The 26907-nt window shown below is 36.8% G+C and overlaps 1 protein-coding gene across 2 annotated transcripts; it reads left to right on the top strand.

Annotated features, from left to right (window-relative positions):
* Positions 1–970: 970 nt before the first annotated feature.
* On the top strand, positions 971–26866 carry Chc (clathrin heavy chain). 2 transcript variants are annotated; one of them, XM_012692597.4, is made up of 29 exons: positions 971–1131; positions 1286–1397; positions 2864–3089; positions 11456–11710; positions 12360–12548; positions 13138–13392; positions 14093–14289; positions 14506–14686; positions 14823–15016; positions 15306–15532; positions 15727–15898; positions 16257–16535; positions 16747–16965; positions 17185–17327; positions 17480–17614; positions 18069–18291; positions 18619–18793; positions 19112–19266; positions 19419–19643; positions 20319–20559; positions 21050–21207; positions 21410–21577; positions 22046–22195; positions 22329–22571; positions 22694–22808; positions 23400–23566; positions 23932–24018; positions 24214–24340; positions 24911–26866. In XM_012692597.4, exons 2-29 carry the CDS (start codon positions 1356–1358, stop codon positions 25006–25008), a joined length of 5046 nt encoding a protein of 1681 aa, XP_012548051.2. In that variant the 5' UTR covers positions 971–1131; positions 1286–1355; the 3' UTR covers positions 25009–26866.
* Positions 26867–26907: the final 41 nt, after the last annotated feature.

Below are 26907 nucleotides of genomic sequence, written 5' to 3'. Positions count from 1 at the left end.
CACGCAGGTGCTCACTGGGCATGGTTGCTTCGGTGAGTTCCTGCACCGGATCGGAGCCGAGCCGACGGCAGAGTGTTACCATTGTGGTTGCGACTTGGACACGGCGGAGCACACGCTCGTTGCCTGCCCCGCATGGGAGGGGTGGCGCCGTGTCCTTGTCGCAAAAATAGGAAACGACTTGTCGTTGCCGAGTGTTGTGGCATCGATGCTCGGCAACGACGAGTCGTGGAAGGCGATGCTCGACTTCTGCGAGTGCACCATCTCGCAGAAGGAGGCGGCGGGGCGCGTGAGAGACGCACAAGCCCGCCGCCGTCGAGCGGGGGCCAGGGAGGCGGATCTCGCCCTAGCCCTGGCCCTCTAAGTGTTTCGGGTCCCCCTCATATGTCGGTCTGGGGCCCGGCGAAGGGGGCCTAAGAAGACGACGTGCAAGCTGCTCTGCACGCGTTTTACGCAAGAGCATCCGGGTGATGGAAGGCCGGCTATCCTTGACCCACGCTGGTTCTGACCCAGCGGGGTATTTCGTAGGATAACCAATTCAAACCGGCGCCATCTAGGCGGGCTTCGGACAGCCTGCCGACCGAGAGGGCTGGTGGTCGTGGCGCCGACGATCGCTGGCCCGGCGTCCCGAGGGGGAGGGTGATGGGAGAGATGTGCTCCGCACTAAACGCTTCACTCTCCTCCCCTTGCCTTTTCATGAGTTCTGTCTCATGCGAGGGTTGGACGTTGGTTGTTGAGCGACAGGAGGTTTTAGTCGGTTCGACTCCGACATGCCCCACCCTCCATCCCCAGTGGAGGGTGGGAGTCCGGCGATTTCCTCCTGACAAAATAAAAAAAAAAAAAAAAAAAGCCCAAAAGGGTACTAAGGGTATTATATGAGCCATGCTATCAAGTCTTTCAATTTTATTTTTGGAATATTTTGATTGCATCTCTAGACTACTATTAGATGCGATCGCATCATAATGAATGCAGAAATTGTGATTGAAGTTTATATCATGCTTTCTCTTTCTCTTTTGTCTACCATTTCATTCATTTGTATATGTGGCATCCGAGGGTGTACATTATTCGTCATATTACTCCGAAACAGCCAAATTTATCCGCCCCTATTCTTCTTCATGTAGAATTCTAGAAGTTGTAAGTACGATAGGTCATCTATCGTTTATAATCAGTAAATTGTTTTTGTCGCGATCCGGTCGTTGTCATTTCTTTCTCTAACGAACGCCATGTTGATTGTCAAAAGTGTTTTCCGATGAGACATCAGTGAAATTGATTTGTGCTATCTTTTCAGAGTTCGCGATTTTAAAAGGGTCGCCCGTTTTTTCGTTTTCGGTTTGTGTAGGACGGAGTGATCAATAAACATGGCGCAAGTATTACCGATACGGTTTCAAGAACATTTACAGGTGAGTACGCCCATCAGTTTATTGCATTTACCGATCATTTCCTTTTAGGAACTAAGGGCCCCCTAAGAAAGTGTATTAGGGATGGGTAGTGAAACTTTTTAATGAATTGATCAAAAAAATGTAAGGTAATGAATGCTTTTTTCATTACTTAGACAGTGTCCACCCCCTACGTGCAAGTCGAGTTGAAGCCAGTAGGTATTGATTTGTTCCAAATTCAATTTGCGATCATATGATTGGGGGTTGAAACGCTAGATGGGGGTTATTTTTTATTAAACGCGAAGTTTTAAATATAATTTTCTTTTTAATTTCAAATCTCGTGATTGTCAATGTATACATTATTGGCATCTGTGGATTTTGTTCAAAGAGGATAAGGTCTAAAAAATCGAACACTATTTTTATTTCTTTATAAAAATTCACCTACCTTCAACAAAATATTGTTCCTTGAAAAACAATTTGTGATAATTTAACTACATTCCAATTTTATCAATACTCAGGATTATAACAAGTGAAAATCGCATCAGTTCTCTTTAGTGAATTAAACCTAATATAAATTTAAAATAAATTAATGATTAAAAATAACCAAATAATTATATACCATAAGATATCTTATGCAATGTAGGCACTTGAATAACATTTGTAGTTGTAGGTAAAATATATCTTAGAATAAAAATTGATGTCTTCATCTGTAAGAAAGCTAAAGAAAACTATTAGGAGGGGAAATTAATTATTTTAACATCTTATATGTCATAAAATTTAAGAATAACATTATTTGTGAAAAATGAGTTTTAAGTGATAATTAAATGAAGTATTTTAGTATACTTAGTGGTTTTTGATTTTTTGTGTGGAGTTTTTAAATTTAGTATTTGGTTATCTTGTAGTATGTATCTAATTACACATACTATAAAGCCCTAGACACCTTTGAATTAAACGCCTTCAGCTCTAACACTAGGAGCAGGCTTAGGGACCCCGGTAACCGTACTCGTCGAACTCGGCAAAGAGTTCGCCGTGCAACCTAACCCATGAATCAGCTCGCTGAGTTTCTCGTCGGATCTTCTCAGCGGGTCGCGATTCCGATCCGGTAGTAGTTTCATTTGCGAAGCAGCTGCTCTTGAGCTGTTAGGTCTCCTTCAGAGGCGCTCGGGTAGCTGTTAGCAAATCCCACCCCTCCTGGCTGAGCCTTTGCTCGCCCACCTGTCCTGGTGAAACTGGAAAGGCCTCTGGGCCACCAGTAATCCTTCAATCATAAAAAAAAACATACTATAAAAAGAATCTCAACTAAAATTTAAGGCTCTTTTAAAAAATTGTGTTCAAATATGATATATTCATAATTTTATAAAACTGTTCCAAACATGTAAGATAGTTCTGTATGTGATTTATTTGTATTATATAACATATTAATTGCTCATCTGAACATGGAAGGTTGATGGAACATGGAACATGATTCTGTTAAAAAATGTTTTTTTCAGCTTACCAATGTGGGAATCAATCCTGCTTCTATTTCTTTCAACACTCTCACCATGGAATCGGACAAGTTTATCTGTGTTCGCGAGAAGGTTGGTGAGACTGCAGAAGTTGTCATTATTGATATGGCAGATCCAACAAATCCAATTCGACGACCAATCAGTGCAGACTCTGCTATCATGAATCCAGCTAGTAAAGTCATTGCTTTGAAAGGCAAAGCTGGTGTTGAAGGTAAGATAGTAATTCATCTATGTCAATATATGGTAGAATTATCTTATAAGTTGATTAAGTTTAAATTTCAATTAGTGCAGTATGTGGAGACATCAAAAAAGATTCAAATGCAGTAATTTATTTTTTATGTTTTTTATTTAAATTAATACTGACTTGTTAGTTGCGTTAGCAACTAAAAAGGGAACATGTTTGCTCACTAGGCAGACAATCTGAATGTTGCTTGGAAGTGTTTTGATTTTGTTGTTACAAAATTCAGATTCTTGCCAGTTTTATGGTAATAGTTTCTGCTGCAATTGGTTTCAAATGTAAAAGTAAATTTTGATCATTAATATATATGGCCGAAAATTGTTAGCCAGGGCCCTTAAATGTAGCAAGTTAAGAAAACAAAATTATGATTTTAACAAAAAAAAAAAAAAACTTATAATAACTTATGAGAAACAGGATTTTTACCTCTTCTTTTTAGTTTATTTTGTGTTATCCAGAGAAAAAACAAAGAAAATATGCTAGTGTGGAGCTAATGCAACACGCATTTATCTTTATTCTATAGACTTAAGGAAGTTGTGGGTTGCACAGAAATAAAGATTACATAATACTTCAAATTTCGACTTCATCTATTATAAGCTTCCAAATTCTATTTGCCTACATGTCTAAAAACGGTATGAATAAGTCAAGAAGACGAAAAACGAAAAAAAAGCGTGTATATTTATATAAAATTATACAGATGGTTAAAAAGTGAGCACAATGTATTAGAATTAAAAAAGAAAACTATTTTCATTGAGAATGCTTTTGTGTAAAGAAATGACATACTAAATATCCTGCTGGGCGTTTCTTGTTGTTTTATCATCGTGTGGTTAAATTTAGACGCGATTGTAACGCCCAACACAAAGACATAGTCCCAAGAAAGCTTTCTTTGTGCGTTAAACAGGTGATAATTACGCAAAAGGGATCTATTCAATATTGTAGTTAATATAAAAATATGATGTGTACTTATTTAAATAAATATTTATGTAAACATAACCAAAAAATTCATTACATAACACTTTTCTTTTATTGAGTTTCAATTTAATATTTTTCTGGGTTATCATTTTAATAAGTGAATCAGGACAATTAAATAATTAGAAATCGTCCTTCTAATTTCTAACACGAGTCATTCGTACCGTGTTATACGAAACAGGGTATACCGTGTAGTATCGAGGCCTTGTATTCGAGATCGTGTTATACGAAGCCCCGGGGATTTCCCTTATTGAATGCAATTCAAAAATACATTTAAATTTCCAATGCAAATTCGATATTTTGAAATCGTGTTATTTTAAAACCGTATTATAATTATTATTCTTAATTCTTGTACCGTCTAATATCGAAACCGTGTTTTACAAGTACCGTGTTGTACGCGAGACGCCTGTAATATGTAATACATATATATATATATATAAAAATGAATTGCTGTTCGTTAGTCTCGCTAAAACTCGAGAACGGCTGGACCGATTTGGCTAATTTTGGTCTTGAATTATTTGTCGAAATCCAGAGAAGGTTTAAAAGGTAGATAAATATGAAAATGCTCGGAATTTAATAAAAATAATAATTTTGTTTTCCCTTTGATGTGTCCCCAGTCGGACGGATTCCTTTTGTTTGTTTAAAGCTTAGGTCTTTTATTTATAGATTGAGGCACTACGAAGTCTGCCGGGTCAGCTAGTATGTAATAAATAAAATGACGACATTTTGTAACGAAAAGAGTCAAATTACGCCCATGATATTAACGATGTTCGAACACTACTCTTGAACGTTAATATTATAAGAATGCCAGTGACGACACTATTGAATTTGTTAAATTACTCTAGGCTTTAGGGTAATGGAGCTCACGATCCAACTATTACTAAGCTTTTTTGTCATTAATCGCGAGAGGCTATTATTCTGACTTCACCTGGACTAGTGTGCGAGATCACAGGCCTCGGCCTGAAATAATTTGCTAATACCGGGACATGTGCAAGCAGAGATATCTGCTTCACTTAATCTATTACCGGACCAGAATCTCGGCCCACTGTGAAGATCCGGCGAGGAACAGTGCATCGGCTATCGGAGCCCATGAACATCAAATCATAAATTCCACAAATACGTTTTAACCGGAATGCATCACTGCTTCTCGACATGTGGAATGGTGATGCTCGCTTTCTTGTGTAAGCTCAATACGGAAATTCAAATTGTTATTGTGCGATCCCATCAAAAAGTAGTTTGAGCACATGTATGGTACGGTCTATGTATTTAGAAAAGTCGGTACCGGTCATCGAACTCGAACGCAGGCACAGTCGCAATACACAAAAAGTTATCCACTTATCAGTTTTGTCTGTATAAGTGAACAACAATAATGTGTCATCAAACAAACAAAAAAATATATTATACTAAAAGGAAGATAAAAAATATTTTGTGTATACATATTAATTCCGTTTTAATTGAAGCTTGCTACAAAACAAAACATTACTCTTATCACATCTGTCTAGTAAATTAAAAGCTTTGGATATGTTAAGATAATAAATAACAATTTGCGATTGACGATATATACTTAAAATAAATAATCTTCAATAATTTCGTTGCGTGTTCGGCAATATCAAAATAGCTTTATTATTGTTTCGAAATATATGACATTTCCGTATTAAGGAAATTGGCTTCATTTAACTTGATGTGGCCAAGTCGCGGATTACGGTGAATGGCGTCTAAATCAGTTGATTTGTCGAAAATTATTGGTACAAATTGGTAGTAAGTAAGTACCTAACATTTTGACATTGACTGATAGAAAATTCATTATCGGGCAAAGTCATCCCTGAACGTTTATCGGCTTTTGTTTGATAAGAATTTGCAAATTTTAATGTATATGAAATGTACACGACATTATTTACACAAATGTTTGAGCATAATACAAAATCTATGAAGATATTATCTGCATTGCAGTTTTCTATGACGTAACGCATATACGCAGGCGATCGATATGTACATTTGTCCAAATATGTATGGACACAAATTGATTTATATATACGTATAAAATAAATATATTTATTATATTCTTGGTTACATCACGCACATTCGTGCCTCCGTTTGGGGAAACAGCTCTGGCAGTGACTCATCTGTGCGTTAATTTTGTCAGTTACGTTTTCTTGGCACAAAATTTAATAAAGAACGGAAACGAGCATCAAATCATTGCTTATATATGAGTCGTCTATTATCAAAGCCGGCAATGTGACTTTTGGACAATTATTGGTAAATCAGAAAAACGAATTATTGACTTTGTATTCCATTGGCAGTCACAAAACTCTTCTGAACGACATCTTAGATAAATAACAGGTTAAGTATTAACCTTTATTTAATGCAGGTTTTGAGCCGTATTCTTTGAAGGAGACGATTATATTCAAATAAATCTGAATTGACATATCAATAACATTTTTTTGTCCAAATGCACAGATTGCCACCTTTGATAATAGACGACTCATATAATCTAAAGCTGTTTAAACGTCATTGCCCTCATTAAATCTACGGCAATTCAATAAATAATAATCTGATTATTACGACCTTGAATTGTAAACACCCTAGGATATCATAATAATAATAAAACAATGTGTCAATAAATCATGTTTCAAAATGACTTCGTTCATAAGTTAAATTTAGTACTTCAGATATAAAGTTGTAGGCTTGACCTTTATCTCAGCGTAATATTGATTTTGTCGTAGTTCGTTCATCTTCTACGTGAAATGACCCTGTTGTCGTATCATACTTAATTTTATCACATCAATAGAGTTTCCATAAAGGATATTGATGAAATAATTACAAAAATGTCTTATAAATGTCTTTGAAGTCGTCTTGGCCTAAAGGATAAGACGTCCGGTGCATTTGTATCTAGCGATGCACCGGTGTTCGAATCCCGCATGCGCGTACCAATTTTTCTAATGAAATACGTACTTAGCAAATGTTCACAATTGACTTCCACGGTGAAGGAATAACATCGTGTAATAAAAATCAAACCCGCAAAATTATAATTTGCGTAATTACTGGTGGTAGGACTTCTGGTGAGTCCGCACGGGTAGGTACCACCGCCCTGCCTATTTCTGCCATGAAGCAGTAATGCGTTCGGTTTGAAGGGTGGGGCAGCCGTTGTAACTATACTGAGACTTTAGAACTTATATTTCAAGGTGGATGGCGCATTTACGTTGTGGATGTCTATGGGCTCCAGTAGCCACTTAACACCAGGTGGGATGTGAGCTCGTCCACCCATCTTAGCAAGCAATGAAAAAAAAATTATGGATATTCATTTTCGACATATAAAAGTGTAATGAGATCTCTCATTTACAATGACTGAAATTGTTCTCTATTTTTCGTCGTTAAGAACTTTTTTAAGATTTCTTTATGATATTCTCTTTGATTCTCACTCGCCCACGTACCTTAAAAGCCTATTTTATTATAACAGCGACACCCACTCTCAATCTTCGTTCTTTGCTTAATCTCATTATCGTCAATCCTTTTCATCTTTTTTTTTTATATATTTCGTTTTCTTGAACAGTTTTTCGTTTCTCTATTATAGCTTATCTTATTAATTTCATAAAAACGAATTCAACTTGTATGTGTACAAGAAAACAATAACTCAATACTTCATTATTTTAGTTCGGTAATGTCTTCTTATTTCGATCTGTACCTTTATTATAATGTATTATTTGATATAGTGTATCAGTTGATCATTTATTTACTGCATGTATGTATGTATATTTGCAAATATACCTATAGAATATAGAGTTCATCTGAATTGCTCCAAAAATCTCTACGATCGAATAGTGAGGTGGTAGATGATGCTTTATGCCACTAAGTTCGCCGTTTATGTTTACAATAATGCTTAAGTGAATAAATAAGTACTAGAGGTCCCGCAGTAGTCGAAATTCGACTATAACTAATTGAAATTGTAAGTTTGTATACTATTATGATTGCATTTTATACTTCTATAGTCACAAATTTCGCCAAGGCGAATATACACTATAAAAAAAATTAATAAAGACAAACAATATTTAATCTATTCTCAATTTGACCACAGACGTCAGGAACAAAAATTTGACAATAAATAGTATGCATGCGTGTGTGCGTCAAATACATGGTATGTAGTGTGTGTAATGTTTTCTTTATTGATTTAATGTTTCTTTTATGCATTATTTTAAAAAAATATTAGCATTGTGCACTTCTTCTCTATATTCTCTATAAATGTGGAAAATTTCATACTCCTCCGTCCGCGCAATTTTCGTAAAAAGGGATATAAAGTTTTTGCTTCACGTATTAATAAATAAGTATATAGCTTGCGATTGGTGTCTGTGAATACGCAGAAGCTCCGCAGTGCCGTCTGTAACTGCTGCCAAGCAGTTATGCCTTATGGTTTAAAAGTCAAGATATCCGTTTCTACAATTTAGAAAATTATAATGAAATCTGTTTTGCAGATCGGCAAGGGCACGTTATATTTCCGAACGTTTATTTAACTTGTAAAAACATTAGTTTTGAACCATTGTATTTATCAGACTGCTTGTAAGAAAAATAAAATATGATTGTTTCAGTAACCCTTATATATCTGACCTTTGATAAATTAGTTATCTAATAGTTCGCACTAGGATAATTAATTCAAGATCGCCTCTTTGCTTGAGAGAGGCGTTTGACCTGTTTGTTATATCCTATTTGGGTCGCCAAACGAATTCCAATGACAGTTGACCTTAAATATTTTAACTGCATTAGTAATGTGCCATTAAGTAACTGGACCGCGCAGTAATAGAAAGTCTTATTAAAATCGACTTGTTTTGGCAATCGTATTTGGCAGCGGAACTAAAGATTTTTATGTCGAATTGTCTAGTACGAAAAAGGATGATTGCGTAAGAAGTTTCTCCAAAATTTTTTTCCATACCACTGTATGTAATTTCCGATGATCCTTATCTTTTTTTTTTTAAATATAGAAATCGACTTCTTACGGTGCCGTGGTTGCCAGTGTGAAGTTTTTCTTTATTCTTAAATAATTACATTTATTATAATCTGTTATTTGAAAAATGAGATGAACTTCATTTATTTCAAATTATAATCAATTGAAATGAAATTAGATGAAATGGAATGAAACGAAATGGGAATTTACTAAGACTTCAATAGGATTTTTGAAAGAAGCTACGTCCAGAACTACTGTTTCATTAATCGCACCGATACTGATGCTTAATCATCATCATCATCATCATCATCAACAGTCCACAGTCGTCCACCGCTTGACATAGGCCTCTCCCAATCCACACCACTGAGCCCGGTCTGCGGCTCTCCTCATCCACTTCTTGCCGGCCACCGTGCGGAGGTTTATAATGGTTAATAATAGGATGCTTAATAATGATTTAAAATCCCCCATTATTAGCTTCTTAAACTTGAAGAAACAATAAATTAACTAACGCAATTAAATTATTTACACAACTTTGCTCCTCGCGATTCCGTCAAAATAGCTGATGGTCTATTGTGCTCAATACGCGAATAACTGATGGTTCAAATCAGCGAAAAGCAATATGTAGGTGAGTAGGTGCTAAAAAAAATAAGACATGGTAAAAGTGACGGTAACTCGTTCACACGTTGTTCGACCCAACCCTTACTATGCGGTCGTAGAAAATATATAATACAGACCTACAGACCATGTTCATATTGTTACGTGCTGAAGTTCGGGATAAATAAATGTTTCACCAAAGTACAACTAAAAACTGTATTTATTACTTAAACACTTAAAACACTTCACAATTACTTTAAAATTCTCAATTCACTTTTTCCGCTTCGCTTCAGGTGATCCGTTCCCTGTTTCGCTTCGAGTAGGTCCAATTACTGACTGCGTGCCATCTGTGCGACGCTTTTGTAGCCGATACCACATCCCTAGAATTATCGAGAACATTCCACACAAGTCGAGTATTGTGTTTCCGCTATAGACAATAGATGGCGTTGTACTTCTCAATCGCTCTGGTGCTACTAGATCCTTCTATATTCGTTCGACTATACGGCGATAGATGGCGTTACTCTTACCGGCATAACAATATTAAATGTAGTAAAAAAAATCTTTTACATAAGAAACGAATATTGAATTTGTCCTTCGCTGTTATACCGATTAATAGAACACGAAACCGTAAACAAAATCAGGTGGAACTGGAGGTAATCGTGATTACCGATACGAAGCAATAAAGCCATCAAAAATTTAAATGCTTCATAAACTGCCATGTAAAAACAGTTTTACTGTGAACAGGCAGTGATAACCGCGGCCCTCAGCTGCCTGCCTTTCTTTGCCCGCTTTTGCCAGAACTATAATATTGTTTTTTCACGTCAATACGGATCCTCCCGATCCATTAACGGTGCTTTTAGGCACCTTGAGCACCGATCACCGTCCTCGCCGAACCCGTTGCTTGCGACGAACGGCTCGACGAGTAAATTAATCCAAAAGCACAGCCCACTGAGTTTCTCGCCGGATCTTCTCAGTGGGTCACGTTTCCGATTCGGTGTTAGATTCTGCGAAGCACGGCTCTAGCTAGGACCGGTGTTAGCAACACCTCCGGTTTGAGCCCTGAGAGCTCACCTACACACTAGTGTGAAGCCTCAAGGCTGTCAGAAAAGGGAGATAATTTTTTTTTCGCTTTTGTGAAAGTGGTACATAAATACTTTTTGCAGATTTGTTGAGAGTATACGTTTGAGTAAACGTTCATCTTCATTTAAATTGGATATCGCGTATTAAGTATTTTTTTTATAATACAACTTAGATGTTCAGATTGAGAATGTGGAGTCTTTAAAAACATAAAACTAAGCAGTATTCTCTGCCTGACGTCAGTTCAAGTTGTCATTTCATCAATCAAGACAAACATATTTTTAAACATTAATTTTTTAATTTTTTTTTTTATTGCTTAGATGTGTGGACGAGCTCACAGCCCACCTGGTGTTAAGTTGTTACTGGAGTCCATAAACATCTACAACGTAAATGCGCCACATACCTTGAGATATAGTTCTAAGGTCTCAGTATAGTCACAACGGCTGTCCCAACCTTGAAACCGAAACGCATTATTGCTTCACGGCAGAAATAGGCGGGGCGGTGGTACCTACCCGTGCGGACTCACAAGAGGTCCTACCACCAGTAATTACGCAAATTATAATTTTGCGGGTTTGATTTTTATTGCACGATGTTATTCCTTCACCGTGGAAGTCAATCGTGAACATTTGTTAAGTTCGTATTTCATTAGAAAAATTGGTACCCGCCTGCAGGATTCGAACACCGGTGCATCGCTCGATACGAATGCACCGGACGTCTTATCCTTTAGGCCACGACGATTTCATTGTTACAGCTAATTCTATTGTTACAGCTCAAAAAACACTTCAAATCTTCAACATCGAGATGAAATCCAAAATGAAGGCGCACACCATGACCGAAGACATTGTTTTCTGGAAGTGGATTTCACTGAACACACTCGCTCTGGTCACCAAGATGTCGGTGTACCACTGGTCGATGGAAGGCGACTCGACACCCGTAAAGATGTTCGACAGGCATTCGTCGCTTGCCGATTGCCAGATCATTAACTACAGGACGGATCCGAAGCAACAGTGGTTACTGCTGGTCGGTAAGTAACCTTTTGTTACTAAATTCACGATTTTTTTAAAAAAAATTAACACTGCTCACTTAACTCTAAAAGCGTCAAGACACAACCTTAATTATGTGCTATAGAAGAAGTGTGCTATGAGTTTTTTAGAAATCACTACATAGTATAAAACAAAGTCGCTTTCTGTGTCCCTATATCCCTATGTATGCTTAAATCTTTAAAACTACGCAACGGATTTTGATGCGGTTTTTTTAAGATATAGTGATTGAAGAGGAAGGCTTATAATATGTATAATAACGTCCATTAAATAGTGGAGAAATCAATAATAAGTTACAGTTTCCGAAGCGAAGCGAAGGCGGGTCGCTAGTATAATATTATGTACTGAGAATTACGGAGCCATAGTCAGTAAAAAAGTTTCAATAAATACTTGTTTTATATCAACTTTTGACATAACAAAATGTCTTCGATTATCACTACTTATACAACGATGTTTTTTTTTTTACAAATATACGAATTTAAATATGCAATGGCCCCAAGATAGAATTATCCTTTATTCTCCTTATGGAGCAAAAATATACCAAACGATAGTTTACGGCGGTATGATAAGTTATCAAGTCACTGTCACGACGAGCAACGGGTTTTTCGTATAACCTAATTTCCTTTTCACCAGGTATTTCTGCTCAACAAAACCGGGTAGTCGGAGCTATGCAGCTGTACTCTGTCGAGCGCAAGTGCTCTCAGCCTATCGAGGGACACGCCGCGTCATTCGCCACATTCAAAGCGGAAGGCAACGCCGAGCCGTCCACTCTCTTCTGCTTCGCTGTGAGGACTGCCCAAGGCGGCAAACTACACATTATTGGTAAGTTATCGTATCATCACTATGAAGTGATGTTGGCTATAATGAACAACACAATAATCAATGACATTTAAGTAAAGCAGTTATCTTGGCCTTGCTTCCTTTTCGTTGCTTCCTTGTAGTTTCTTTGAAAGTCATGTTTATGCATTTCTTGTGTGACTTAATTCTCACAATTAGCTAATATATAGAGCTATTATTTGCGAAAAAAGTGGGTAAAAATTAAAAATGAGGGTAGTCGATAAACTAGAGCTGATGAGTTAAAATGACGTATGTGAATATATTGTACATTACCTACTTTATCGACCAAGGAAATAAAAAGACCTGCACCAAAAAAAATACCTTTTTTTTGTGTACGCCTGTGTAATGTTTACTGAAATGATTCTCTCCAATTTACTCAATCACTAGCAGTTTAAAAAGGACTTTAAAACTTAAAGCCTTGCGAAAACAAGAATCTTAGAATTTCAAGTAACACCTACACAAAGAGCATTCGAAAGTTGGTCCAACATTTCACCAAACTGATAAATTGAAATAATACATCACATAATATGGCCAATTATTCAATCAAAATTTGATCTGTAAATGTTTCCAACAGAGGTTGGCCAAACGCCGGCCGGCAACCAACCATTTCCGAAGAAAGCCGTCGACGTGTTCTTCCCAGCGGAGGCGCAGAATGATTTCCCAGTGGCGATGCAAGTATCGCCGAAGTATGACGTCATTTACTTGATTACCAAATATGGATACATTCACATGTACGACATCGAGACGGGAACGTGCATTTACATGAACCGTATCTCGTCGGACACGATCTTCGTGACAGCGCCCCATGAAGCGACTGGTGGTATTATCGGTGAGCTTACAATAAAACCCATTTATCGATAAAATTATAAGTTAACTCTCAATATTAAGTATGCAAATTTAATGTAATGTTACATGCTCTATTGCACACGAAACTAATATGAATTGCAGAATCGTACTGTGAAATGATATGTACATATTTACTGCATTCTTTATGATTTTATATCTATACTAATATTATAAAGCTGTAGAATTTGTTTGAACGCGCTAATCTCAGGAACTACTGGTCCAATTTGAAAAATTCTTTCAGTGTTAGATAGCCCATTTATCGAGGAAGGCTATATAGGCTATATAACGTCACGCTAAGACCAATGTAAGCGGAGCACCAATAAAGAATGTTTCAAAATCGGGGTTTTAATCTCTTTTGAGAACTTCCGCTGCGTGCGCTGCGGAAACGGTTAAAGTTTCGCTAAAATAATGTATGACAGAATTGTTCCCCTTTAAAAGATCTAAAAAAAAGTCCGCGACTGCATATATCTATTATGTTATGGTTGGCTCACTATAACGTTTTTTATGCTAACCAAATTAGTTCTAAAATAAAGCATTATTTGTGAACTATTTATTCCACGAGGACGAAGTCGCGGGCAAAAGCTAGTTGTTTTATATTACCATTCTTTTCATTTTGAATTCGAATTCTGATTAATTCAAAATGGAATAATCGGTTCTTAGTTAACTCAATTTTATTGATATAGGTGTAAACCGCAAAGGTCAAGTGCTATCAGTGACGGTAGAGGAAGACTCAATAGTTCCGTACATAAACACCGTGCTCCAGAACCCCGAGTTAGCGTTACGCATGGCCGTGCGTAACAACTTGGCAGGTGCTGAAGAACTGTTTGTGAGGAAATTCAACATGTTGTTCACGAATGGACAATACATTGAGGCTGCTAAGGTATAGTATTTTTTTTTGTTCTAAATGTTGATACGTAATGCAATTAAATGTGTTTCATGAACAATCGATACATCACTTGTCTAAATGTGGTATTTAGCATCACATAGGTCCCAATAAACAATTGACTTTAGATTTTGAATTATAAATAAAATTAATTGGCAAGTTAAGTACTTTAAATAAATATTAGGTATTTGAATATTTTTTTAAACACAACAGGTAGCAGCTATGGCACCTCGAGGAATCCTCCGTACACCGCAAACTATCCAGCGTTTCCAACAAGTGCCCACGCAGCCAGGTCAAAATTCGCCGTTGTTGCAATACTTTGGTATCCTCCTTGATCAGGCGCAACTCAACAAGTTTGAATCCCTTGAATTGTGTCGTCCTGTTTTATTGCAAGGTAAGTTTTTTATACTAAACTTTAACTTGTAAAATAACAAATGTCAATGAGCAAATCCCCCCACTATTAGATATGAAAAATTCATAAAACCTTTGAATCAACAATTGCATTTGTCTTAATGTTTTTTGTCTTACAGGGCGAAAACAACTGCTCGAGAAATGGTTGAAGGAAGAAAAATTGGAGTGCTCAGAAGAACTCGGAGATCTTGTAAAGCAAGTAGACCCTACACTTGCTCTCTCAGTTTACCTTCGTGCCAACGTCGCCAGTAAAGTTATTCAGTGCTTTGCTGAGACTGGGCAATTCCAGAAAATTGTATTATATGCCAAGAAGGTGAGTTTAAACCTTATATGTATTGAGGTTTAGCCCCTACTAAATACTCTAAGTTGTTGTAAGCTGGTGGATTTTGAATTAGGGGATGCTGCGCAGTTAATTTTCATACCTAAAAGGTTTTACTCTCATAAAGAGGAAAACATTTCATATATGGAACAATTTATTTCAGGTTGTCACTTCTCCTTTTTCCAAAAACTCCTAAATAGATTTATGATTTTATAACTAAATTAAATGTGCATGAAAAATGCATTGTGCACAAGTGGAGATTGAATTACATTCTATTTTATAGGTTGGCTACACTCCAGACTACATTTATCTTCTTCGTTCAGTGATGCGTACTAATCCTGAACAAGGGGCGGGATTTGCAGGAATGTTAGTCGCCGAAGATCCCCCTCTAGCAGACATCAATCAGATAGTAGATGTTTTCATGGAACAAAATATGGTGCAACAATGTACAGCCTTCCTTTTGGACGCTCTGAAGAATAACAGACCTGAGGAAGGACCTTTACAAACTAGGTACACACTTAATACTGCATTTGATATTGTTTTAATATATTGTATCAAAGCTGTAATTATCAATGGTTATCCTGTAAATCTTTGAAAATTATCAATAATTTTATGTAATTAATGTATAACAAAATTAATTTAATACATTTAAAATATATGTGTTTTTATATTATTGATGAATATGAAGTTTATTCTTATTACAGGCTTCTAGAAATGAACTTGATGTCAGCGCCGCAGGTAGCAGATGCGATCCTCGGCAACGCGATGTTCACGCAGTACGATCGCGCGCACGTTGCTCAACTCTGCGAGAAGGCTGGATTGTTACAACGGGCGCTTGAGCATTACACTGACTTATATGACATCAAGAGAGCTGTTGTGAGTACATAATGATATCACATAATAATTGTACATGTTTATAGCATTGTGAAATCCTCTCATTTATTTGTTGAAAGAAATTAAATAATTTTAATAGTTTAATAATTTAATAATTTCGGAGTAAGTGTTCATTCATACTCCAAAATATTTCCCGAGAGCTATGACATATCCTTCTTCAAACGAGGCTTGTGGAGAGTACTTAACGTTACGCAGTGGCTTGGCTCTGCCCCTGGCATTGCTGAAGTCCATGGACGACGGTAACCACTCACCATCAGGAGGGCCGTATGCTTGTCTGCCTACCAGGGCAATAAAAAAATAATAATATAATAAAGTATTATATGTGATATAACATTTACAGGTACATACTCACCTTTTACCAGCTGACTGGCTTGTCACATACTTCGGAAGTTTGTCTGTAGAGGACTCCCTTGAATGTTTGAAAGCAATGCTTCAGGCTAACATCCGTCAGAATCTGCAGATTTGTGTCCAGATCGCCACTAAATACCATGAGCAACTAACAACAAAGGCTTTAATTGAATTGTTTGAGAGTTTCAAAACATATGAAGGGTTGTTCTATTTCCTGGGATCAATTGTAAACTTCAGCCAGGATCCAGAAGTCCACTTTAAATATATTCAGGTATGTACTAATATTTTTACCTAAAGATCATACTGAAAGAAAACTAAACTTATATTTTTTATAAAATTTTATTGGAACTATGTTAACTTAACATGCTGAACTACAAATTCGCAATGATGGTATTGTAATAGGATGTTTTCAAAATACACAGATATATAATATGTTTTCATACTTTAGTAATTCTTTTTCACTGATATCAATTTATTTCCAGGCTGCATGTAAGACTGGTCAAATCAAGGAAGTGGAGCGTATCTGTCGCGAATCCAGCTGTTACAACCCAGAGCGCGTGAAGAATTTCCTCAAAGAAGCAAAGCTTCCCGACCAGTTGCCTCTTATCATAGTTTGTGATAGATTCGACTTTGTTCACGACTTGGTTTTGTACTTATATAGAAACAGTCTTCAGAAATATATTGAGATTTATGTACAAAAGGTATGTAAAATGTAATAAAATTACTATCTTTATAAATTTACGTAAAATGTTCCAAGTGCTTGTGATCTGCCTGCTATTTTCGCCAAAATATGCAGTTCTTAAATTTCTGAGAATATCACTGTAAATTTTTCAAGAGAACAAGGATGCATAAAATTACATGAAATTAATGTAACCATACCTTTCAGCAAAACTAAAAAAAAATTCATATTTCGATTTCAGGTTAATCCTTCTCGTCTGCCAGTCGTAGTTGGTGGCTTGTTAGATGTTGATTGTGCTGAAGACATCATTAAGAACCTGATCTTGGTTGTTCGGGGACAGTTTTCGACTGATGAATTGGTTGCTGAAGTGGAAAAGAGGAATAGGTATGCTTAACATTATATTTGGCATTAAATAAACTTGAAAAGTTAAAATGGATTCACAGTGCAGTACAAACATGGGACTTAGAAGGGGGGTTCAATTATTCAAAAACAGAACTAATCCAATTTGTAATGACTTGATATGTTCATCCTTTTAGACTGAAACTCCTCCTTCCTTGGCTGGAAACAAGAGTACATGAGGGCAGCAACGAACCAGCCACACATAATGCTCTAGCCAAAATCTACATTGATTCCAACAACAATCCTGAGAGATTCCTCAGAGAAAATCAGTGGTAAGTAATTGATGAAATTGTTTTATAATTATAATTATATCTTTGTTAACTTAGCATTGTCCTTTTACTGCAATCAGTAAATTACAAGCTGCACATCAATAATTAAATAGCCTACCTCCTGTTTCTGATGCTTCGCCATAAAAACCCTCTAAGAATAGCTTTTTTTTTATTGCTTAGATGGGTGGACGAGCTCACAGCCCACCTGGTGTTAAGTGGTTACTGGAGCCCATAGACATCTACAACGTAAATGCGCCACCCGCCTTGAGACATGAGTTCTAAGGTCTTAGATATAGTTACAACGGCTGCCCCACCTTTCAAACCGAAACGCATTACTGCTTCACGGCAAAAATAAGCAGGGTGGTGGTACCTGCCCGCGCGGACTCTGAAGAGGTCCTACCACCAGTAGCCGCAGTAAAAAGCTATTAATTAAAATTACCGTCAATATAATTGTCAGGTATGACTCCCGCGTGGTTGGCCGCTACTGCGAGAAGCGCGACCCGCACTTGGCGTGCGTGGCGTACGAGCGCGGACAGTGCGACCGCGAGCTCATCGCCGTCTGCAACGACAACTCTCTCTTTAAGACCCAGGCTCGCTACCTGGTGCGCAGGAAGGATCAAGACCTCTGGCTCGAGGTGCTCTCTGAGGAGAATCCTTACAAGAGGCAACTTATTGACCAGGTAAATCAGTTTTCTATCATGGTACCACTTTTTTCTTTTTTTTCCTACCTAAGCTGAGAGCCTTGAGAGGCTATTTCAGCGTAACCTTAACTAGTAGGTAGGTGAGCTCACGGGGCTTAAACCTGACGACGTTGCTAACACGAACCCTAGCAAGAGCCGTGCTTCGCAGAATCTACCACCGGATCGGAAACGCGACCCACTGAGAAGATCCGGCGAGAAACTCAGTGGGCTATGGTACCACGCATTTTAAAGCTCTTATAGTTTTAAAGTGGTTACTCCAGTACAATTGAGACTATAACTTAACCTTTGTATACTTTTATTTCTTAGGTGGTGCAAACAGCTCTTTCTGAAACCCAAGATCCTGAAGATATCTCTGTTACTGTAAAAGCTTTCATGACAGCCGACCTACCCAACGAACTCATTGAGCTGCTTGAAAAGATTGTTCTTGACAATTCTGTGTTCTCTGATCACAGGAACCTTCAGAACCTTTTGATTCTTACTGGTAAGCTAATTAAGTACTTATTTGACGTTCTATATACATATTATTATGTATTTATTGAACAAATATATGTAAACAAAATTGTAAATGGATTTGTTTGTTCACCTATGTTTTTCTCTTAATATGCTTGTACCTAGCCATAAAATCTTAAAAATATAATATAAATATAAGTTTGGGCTATTCGTTCTTCTATTAAATTTATTGACAAAGAAATAGTTTCATCAATTCAATATTACAAAACTATCAAAACCCAATAACCATGCTGGCAACGATTCCATTAATTAATATGTTTAATTAATTTTGTTTTTCATTCTATTACAGCTATCAAGGCGGACCGTTCTCGTGTAATGGAATACATCAATCGTTTGGATAACTACGACGCACCTGATATCGCCAACATTGCTATCAACAATGAATTATACGAGGAGGCATTCGCTATCTTCAAAAAATTCGATGTTAATACTTCTGCTATACAAGTGAGTACTAAATATAGATTATTCATTAAATATATATTTCTGTAGCAACCCAAATCTGTACGACATTCTTCTTTTATAATCAATCCTTGTGTATCATGAATTTCTTCTTTTATAGTTGAATTTTTTTAAATTATTGATTAAAATAATTTCAGGTACTGATTGAACAAGTGAAAGATCTCGAACGTGCCTATGAATTTGCCGAGCGATGCAACGAGCCTGGTGTTTGGTCTCAGCTCGCAAAGGCTCAACTACAGCAAGGTCTGGTCAAGGAAGCCATCGACTCTTACATAAAAGCGGACGATCCCTCCGCTTACATGGACGTTGTCGCTACTGCTACCAAGCAAGAGTCTTGGGATGATCTTGTTAGGTATTTGCAGGTCAGTACCTTTTTGATTTCCCTAACTATATAGGAAACCTGATGGCATATGAGAGCTAATATGCTATAGTTGTTATTCCATGGAAATTAAATTGCGACTTTATGATTTATATTAGGCAGTGGAAATACTTTTTATTTATTACTCTTTAACATTCCGTGGAGACGACATCTAATCTTGTCTGACCAGTATATTGTACTCAGTTTATAATATACAAGCGGCTCGCTCCGGCTCCGCTCGGGTCTTTAACAAAAATTTCAACCATATTTGACGTTGTTTTATTTTTTTAATTAAAGTACACTTATTGCGGCATAACTATAATACTTAGTCATATGCTGTCGCGACACTTTTTGTAAATAATAATGTGTTCTACAAAGGGCTAGTACATAATTTTATTCTATTATCAATAGTTTTCGCAGGGCACGCGATGTAAAGAATATTTTAGGTAATTTTTTTACACCTTGGGTTACATTATTGGAGTTTTAGTAAGGATCCCTAATTTTTTTCAATGTCACTCGGGAATAGCGTAGCTTCCAAATAGTGAAAGAATTTTTCAAATCTAGTAGTTTCGGAGCCTATTCAGTACAAACAAACAAACAAATCTTTTCTCTTTATAATATTAGTATAGATATTCAATATATACAATAATATACTCACGTTAATTATATATGCAACTAGATGGCCCGGAAGAAGGCGCGCGAATCGTACATAGAGTCCGAACTGATCTACGCTTACGCCCGCACCGGTCGCCTCGCCGATCTGGAAGAGTTTATCTCTGGCCCGAATCATGCTGACATCCAGAAAATCGGTGACCGTTGTTTCGACGATAAGATGTACAACGCTGCGAAACTCTTGTATAACAACGTCAGCAACTTCGCTCGTCTTGCCATTACTTTGGTGCATCTGAAAGAATTCCAAGGTATGTACCAATAAGCGTTTTTACTGGTGGTAGGACCTCTTGTGAGTCCGCGCGGGTAGGTACCACCACCCTGCCTATTTCTGCCGTGAAGCAGTAATGCGTTTTGGTTTGAAGGGTGGGGCAGCCGTTGTAACTATACTGAGACCTTAGAACTTATATCTCAAGGTGGGTGGCGCATTTACGTTGTAGATGTCTATGGGCTCCAGTAACCACTTAACCCCAGGTGGGCTGTGAGATCGTCCACCCATCTAAGCAATAAAAAAAAATCAATGCTTCGACAATCTTCGCAAGCGCTCAGCGATGGTCGATTCATGTAAGGAAGAAAAAGAAAAAAATTGGTGCAAATATTTTTAGGGCAATTAAGTGATAGACTAATATAAAACCCTACATTTCTCTATTTAAATTTATGTGATGACTGGAACTTAACTGGCGACAAGACCATTGTTTTATTGACCTAAGCTAATGATTACATTATTGTTTTCGAATTCAGGTGCCGTGGACAGCGCGCGTAAGGCCAACTCTACGCGTACATGGAAGGAGGTCTGCTTCGCGTGCGTGGACGCCGGTGAATTTAGACTCGCGCAAATGTGCGGATTGCACATTGTAGTACATGCTGACGAACTTGAAGACCTCATCAATTACTACCAGGTTGTTTTTTAATATGCGCTTGTAATTGTAAATTTGCAATAACTTGACATACAGGGTGTTCGTTTTACAGATAATTGAATTGAACATTAATTCATCTCCATAAATCCTTAGGATCTATCTGAAAAAACTATCGAGAGCACCGGCAACTGGTATCAATAATTATGCTTCAAATTATAATTGCTTCAATTCGTTTGTTTCATAGGACCGAGGTCACTTTGACGAGCTGATCAGCTTGTTAGAAGCTGCCTTAGGGCTGGAGAGAGCTCACATGGGAATGTTCACTGAACTCGCCATCTTGTATTCAAAATACAAGCCCGTGAAGATGAGGGAGCACCTCGAACTGTTCTGGTCACGCGTTAACATTCCCAAGGTACTGTGATGTTTAATTGAAATATTATTATAACAAAAAAAAAAACTAATAAAAGTCAAAATAAAAAGGCGATGTAATTATTTCCGATACAAGCAGAGAATCTCTCTAGAGACAAGTGTGATTTTTATTTTGCGAATTTTGTAATATGAAATTTAAATGTCAGGTTTGATATATAGCTTAAACTAATGTAAACTGTTACTTATTTTACTAGTTTTGTTTGATATTTCTATTATTTACGAGTCTATATTAATAAGTTTTATCTGTTGGCCAAATTGGATATAGCTTTTGATTTTCTTTATGTCAATAATTAGATCAATAATCTTAACATATCAAAATAATTTAACATAAATCAATTCATACAGTAGAACAAATCTTGCAATGCGCTTGAAGGAGGCACAGTTCCCAAGATACTGGCTGTGTTACCTCTTAATGCTTCTGATTATAATGAATTAAAAATGGCATTGTCAGGTACTCCGTGCTGCTGAACATGCCCATCTTTGGTCAGAGCTGGTATTCCTGTATGACAAGTATGAGGAGTATGACAACGCTGCTCTCACGATGATGCAGCATCCCACCGAGGCTTGGCGCGAGGGACACTTCAAAGACATAATTACTAAAGTAAGTTCGTTAAAAAACGTTTTAGACTTTTTCTTTTCAACTGTTTTGATTTTAATGGTTGGTACAACGAGAATATGGTTTTAAGAACTTAATCTAAATATTTGAGGTTTTAATATTTGTGTTGTTTTAATAGGTCGCGAACATGGAACTGTACTACAAAGCTATCCAATTTTACCTAGACTACAAGCCACTTCTCCTTAACGATCTACTGTTAGTACTGGCCCCACGCATGGATCACACCCGAGCAGTTAACTTCTTCACCAAAGCTGGTCATCTGCAACTAGTGAAGGCCTATTTAAGATCAGTGCAGAGTTTGAACAATAAGGCTGTTAATGAAGCATTGAACTCGCTGCTTATTGATGAGGAGGATTATCAAGTAAGTTTGCTTGAACATTTTAAATTACCGTTTCATATCCCTGCCCCAACTAAGCTTATAAGAAATCGCCATTATGATGTATATGAATTTAAAATGTTTACCATGAACAATTTACAAAACAGGGCTTAAGAACATCGATCGACGCCTTCGACAACTTCGACACTATTGCGTTAGCGCAACAGTTGGAGAAACACGAACTTACAGAATTCAGACGGATTGCCGCCTACTTATACAAAGGTATGTAATGTATATTATTAATACAATGTTCAAAAATTTTTTATAAATATGTATTTACAAGTTAATGACATGTCTAGTATCATCAATGAAGTGTCTGTAATCACTTAGACGGTAGGTAAATTTATAGCCCACCCCAATATATTAATCGCACTGAATGATCATTTTGAAATTCAAACCGGTATTTCTTCACAGTAGACACGTCGAGTGTTGCTGGGTATGAAAAAAAATTTACCACAAGCATTTATTACTGATGGTAGGACCTTTTGTGAGTCCGTCTTGTGGGTATACCTACACCTACGGTGGTACCCCACCACCCCGCCTATTTCTGCCGTGAATCAGTAATGCGTTTCAGTTTGAAGGGTGGGGCAGCCGTCGTAACTATACTGAGATCTTAGAATTTATATCTCAAGGTGGGTGGCGCATTTACGTTGTAGATGTCTATGGGCTCCGGTAACCACTTAACACCAGGTGGGCTGTGAGTCGTCTACCCATAATAATAAAAAAAGCTTTAGCACGTTAGCTCTAATGAATAAACTAAATGAATTTCAGGAACAGGATACAGCATAACCAAGGTTATTTTATAATTCACAGGTAATAACAGATGGAAGCAAAGCGTGGAGCTCTGTAAGAAAGACGCTTTGTACGCCGATGCAATGGAGTATGCATCGGAGTCGCGCCAGCCCGAGGTCGCCGAAGAGCTCCTCAACTGGTTCTTGGAAAGAGATAATTTCGAATGTTTCTCGGCTTGCTTATATCAGGTACTGTAGCATTTAACCACAGCATGACTTTATTAAAAAGAACTTAGCTAGGAGAATTCTTTGAAATAATTAAATCCCATTATCACAAACAAACCGTGGGATATTTAATTGTGGTAGCGCGTACGGTAAGCCCATACGTGTATATACAATCCTTTCTATTTCCTCCTCTAAATAAAAAAGGGCATCAAAATTGTTGTGTTTGCTATATAAAAAAATGTAAAAATCTGTATGGCAGTAAATCTTTCAGATCTTACAATGTTATTGTAAATATAATTTCTAACAATTACCATATATTTGTGCAAGTGCCCTGAAGTAGTTAAATTTATTTTAATAAACTTTATGTACAATAATTTAATTCGTTTTAGTGTTACGATCTCTTGAAACCCGATGTTGTCATCGAGCTCGCATGGAGACATAACATCATGGACTTTGCCATGCCCTATCTTATTCAGGTATGTATTAAATGCATGATTGATTACTACTTCAATTCTATTTAAAAAAATCATACATGTCTGTCACATACATTAACTTAACATGTCACAAGGTTAAGAACCAAAGCATTGATTGACTGGAAAATTTTGCTTAAATTTTCATAGTGACTCCTAAATTAGTTTTTTTTATTAATTCGTTTTTATTATGATAAACAGACAGTTCGCGAGTTGACAACTAAAGTAGAGAAGCTTGAAGAAGCAGACGCCAAGCGAAGCACCGAGAATGCGGAGCACGAAGCGAAGCCCACCATGATAATAGAACCACAACTCATGCTGACTGCCAGTTCGTAAACACTTATTGTAGTCTGTAACTGAGTATACGGTACACGGAGCTCATGGTCAATGGTCATCTGCTCATGGATAAGCAATGCCAGGAGCACAATCATGCTGCTGCCTATTGCTCAGGACGAACTTCTTTTGAAGAATAGGATACTACATCCATGTAGAGGGAAATTCATTCCAAAGCTGAGTAGTGTGTTGCAGAAATTATCCCTGAAAATATAAAGTAGATGAGCCAGTTGTTCCAGATTATCATCATTAACTTAATGACCTCTAATGCTGGATTAAGGTTGGGATATGGTTATAGGATTCATACTATCCACCCCTCACCGGAGCAGACTCTAGTGATTAGTGGTGCCATACCAAATCTAAATAATATTTAATCGCGCACACGATATATTGTCCACATAATTGTTATTTATTAAGTAAATGATTAAAATAAGGAATGTGTGTTTACAAATATGTAGTGTAATTTGTAATTGTGTTTTGTCATTGTAGGACAATTGAGACTGGACTCTGAGGTAAATATTTAACTTTACCATGAGCTTCAGTTTATAAACTCAAAATGTTACAGGTCCATCGATGCCGTACGTGGTGCCGCCCCAGCCGTCGCAGTACGGGTACACTGCGCAGGCGCCCTCGCCCGCCCCCTACCACGGGTACGGCATGTAGAACGCCGCCACCCGCCTCGTCTGGGGGAACCTCGCTCCCTACTGAGACAGGCGCCCTCCCACACACCGACACTACACCACACGATTCGAGGCCATGACACTCAGAATGTCCTTATCGCCTACACAAAAACTTCAGTCTCGACAAAAAAATATAAATTATGTTGTTAAGTACTTGTAACTTTCACACATTTCCATCTAACAATATACCGCTATATATGGAGAACCTTAATTAATTTTAAACATTTATGGCGGTAGTACTTTCTATGTTTGCAGTAGGTACATTTTGCTAAACAAAATTATTATATTGAGAGGAATACTCATTTAGCTGATTTAGCTCTCGAGCCCTCCTCAGAACGAGATTTACGTGAATATTTCAATAGCGACCAGATATAAACTTATATATATATAATAATATATGCTGTGCCCTCACAACCTTCGTAATTGTTACGTAAAATCCCTTGATGATTTAATTTTTCTGCGATGCTGTGGCCTAATCTTTCATTTATATTAACATGATTTCAAAATTAATCTGTCGGTAAAGCTGAGGGGTGCTTTCTCTGCTGCTTCTTCTGCTGGTCCTTTGAGAATCATACAATTTAGCGTGTACAAATTATATTAGTATAGTCGCTAATCGACTATGTATTGTTAAAAGTGCTTTATTTTTAAATAAAATGAGTTTTCAAAATATAAAGCTTCTTAAACAGATACTATAATTCAACCGTATGTAACGTGCATTCTGCGAATATAGAGATATGTATACTAATATTCTAATTTTGCAGTTTCTATAAACGAACGTAGTTGATTAAAAAAATGTATAATATTTAAACTAAAAGATTCCATGTGATAGATATTGTTGAAGATAATACAGCCGAAGATATATATTGAATTATTTCAGTGAAAGCTTGGTTCGCCACTACGTAAATAAATAAGTAAATTAATGAATTTACTTATGTACATAATTGGCGGTACTTTATCATTGCTTTCTCACATCTGAGAATTACATTAAATTATTACATAAAATATAATCTACTTAAAGATAATTTATATTCATTGTAATGAAACAAGAAATCATTTTGGTCGAACGAAAATTAATTAATATTATATTCTCTACCGTGCAATAATTTCAGTTCTCTCATAAAGAAGAGATGCTTAATATATTGTAATATGTATATAATGTTTACAGTTTTGAGCCAGTTGAAATTAAAAAGGAAAAATGTTTATTATTCGATTATGAATATTATTTAGATATGATTAGGTTTAGTTTTAGACGGAAAATAGTGGTATGATGTTAATTTTTGTGTAATGTATGTGTGCGAGTGTGTAAGCGGACCGCACGCACGTGATCACCTGAATTTGATGCCTTCACTTAGATAGTTAGAACGCGTATAGAGGACGCGTTTTTTTTTCTATTTTGTTAATTTTTTTTGAACACAAGGTCTAATTCCTCGAGTTATGGTATTAGTAATCTAAAGTTTATCTCGGTTCCGCATACAGTTATATAGTAATAACCGTATAGCCGCGAGTCGCTAATGTAGAACGTTGAATCATTCAAATAATCATTCCTGTAAAGAAAATGAAGTAACGAAATAATCTATACATTGTTGCGAAATGTTTAAAACCTTCTTTCGAAGATTTATAGAGAATTATCTAAATGTAGAAGGAAAGTTCATTGTTTAATGGTTAGAATTGTATTTATTCATGTATGATACTGTTTCCCTGAATTTTATTATTGTAATAAGAATATAATAATGAAGAAAAAAAATGACTTTTATTGTTCTAAGACTTGAGGTTTAAGAAGAAGTGTTAATCGCCATAAGTATTCCTTAATGTTTTAGTTGAATTATAAATATGATGTCGAATATGTTTATTTTAATTTAAGTAGTCGTCGTGGCCTAACGGA

Source organism: Bombyx mori, chromosome 16 (assembly GCF_030269925.1).
Source record: "Bombyx mori chromosome 16, ASM3026992v2".
NCBI classification, from domain to species: Eukaryota; Metazoa; Arthropoda; class Insecta; order Lepidoptera; family Bombycidae; genus Bombyx; species Bombyx mori.
The sequence above is the reverse complement of the archived record's forward strand: the minus strand, read 5'-3'. Positions and strand labels throughout refer to the sequence as shown.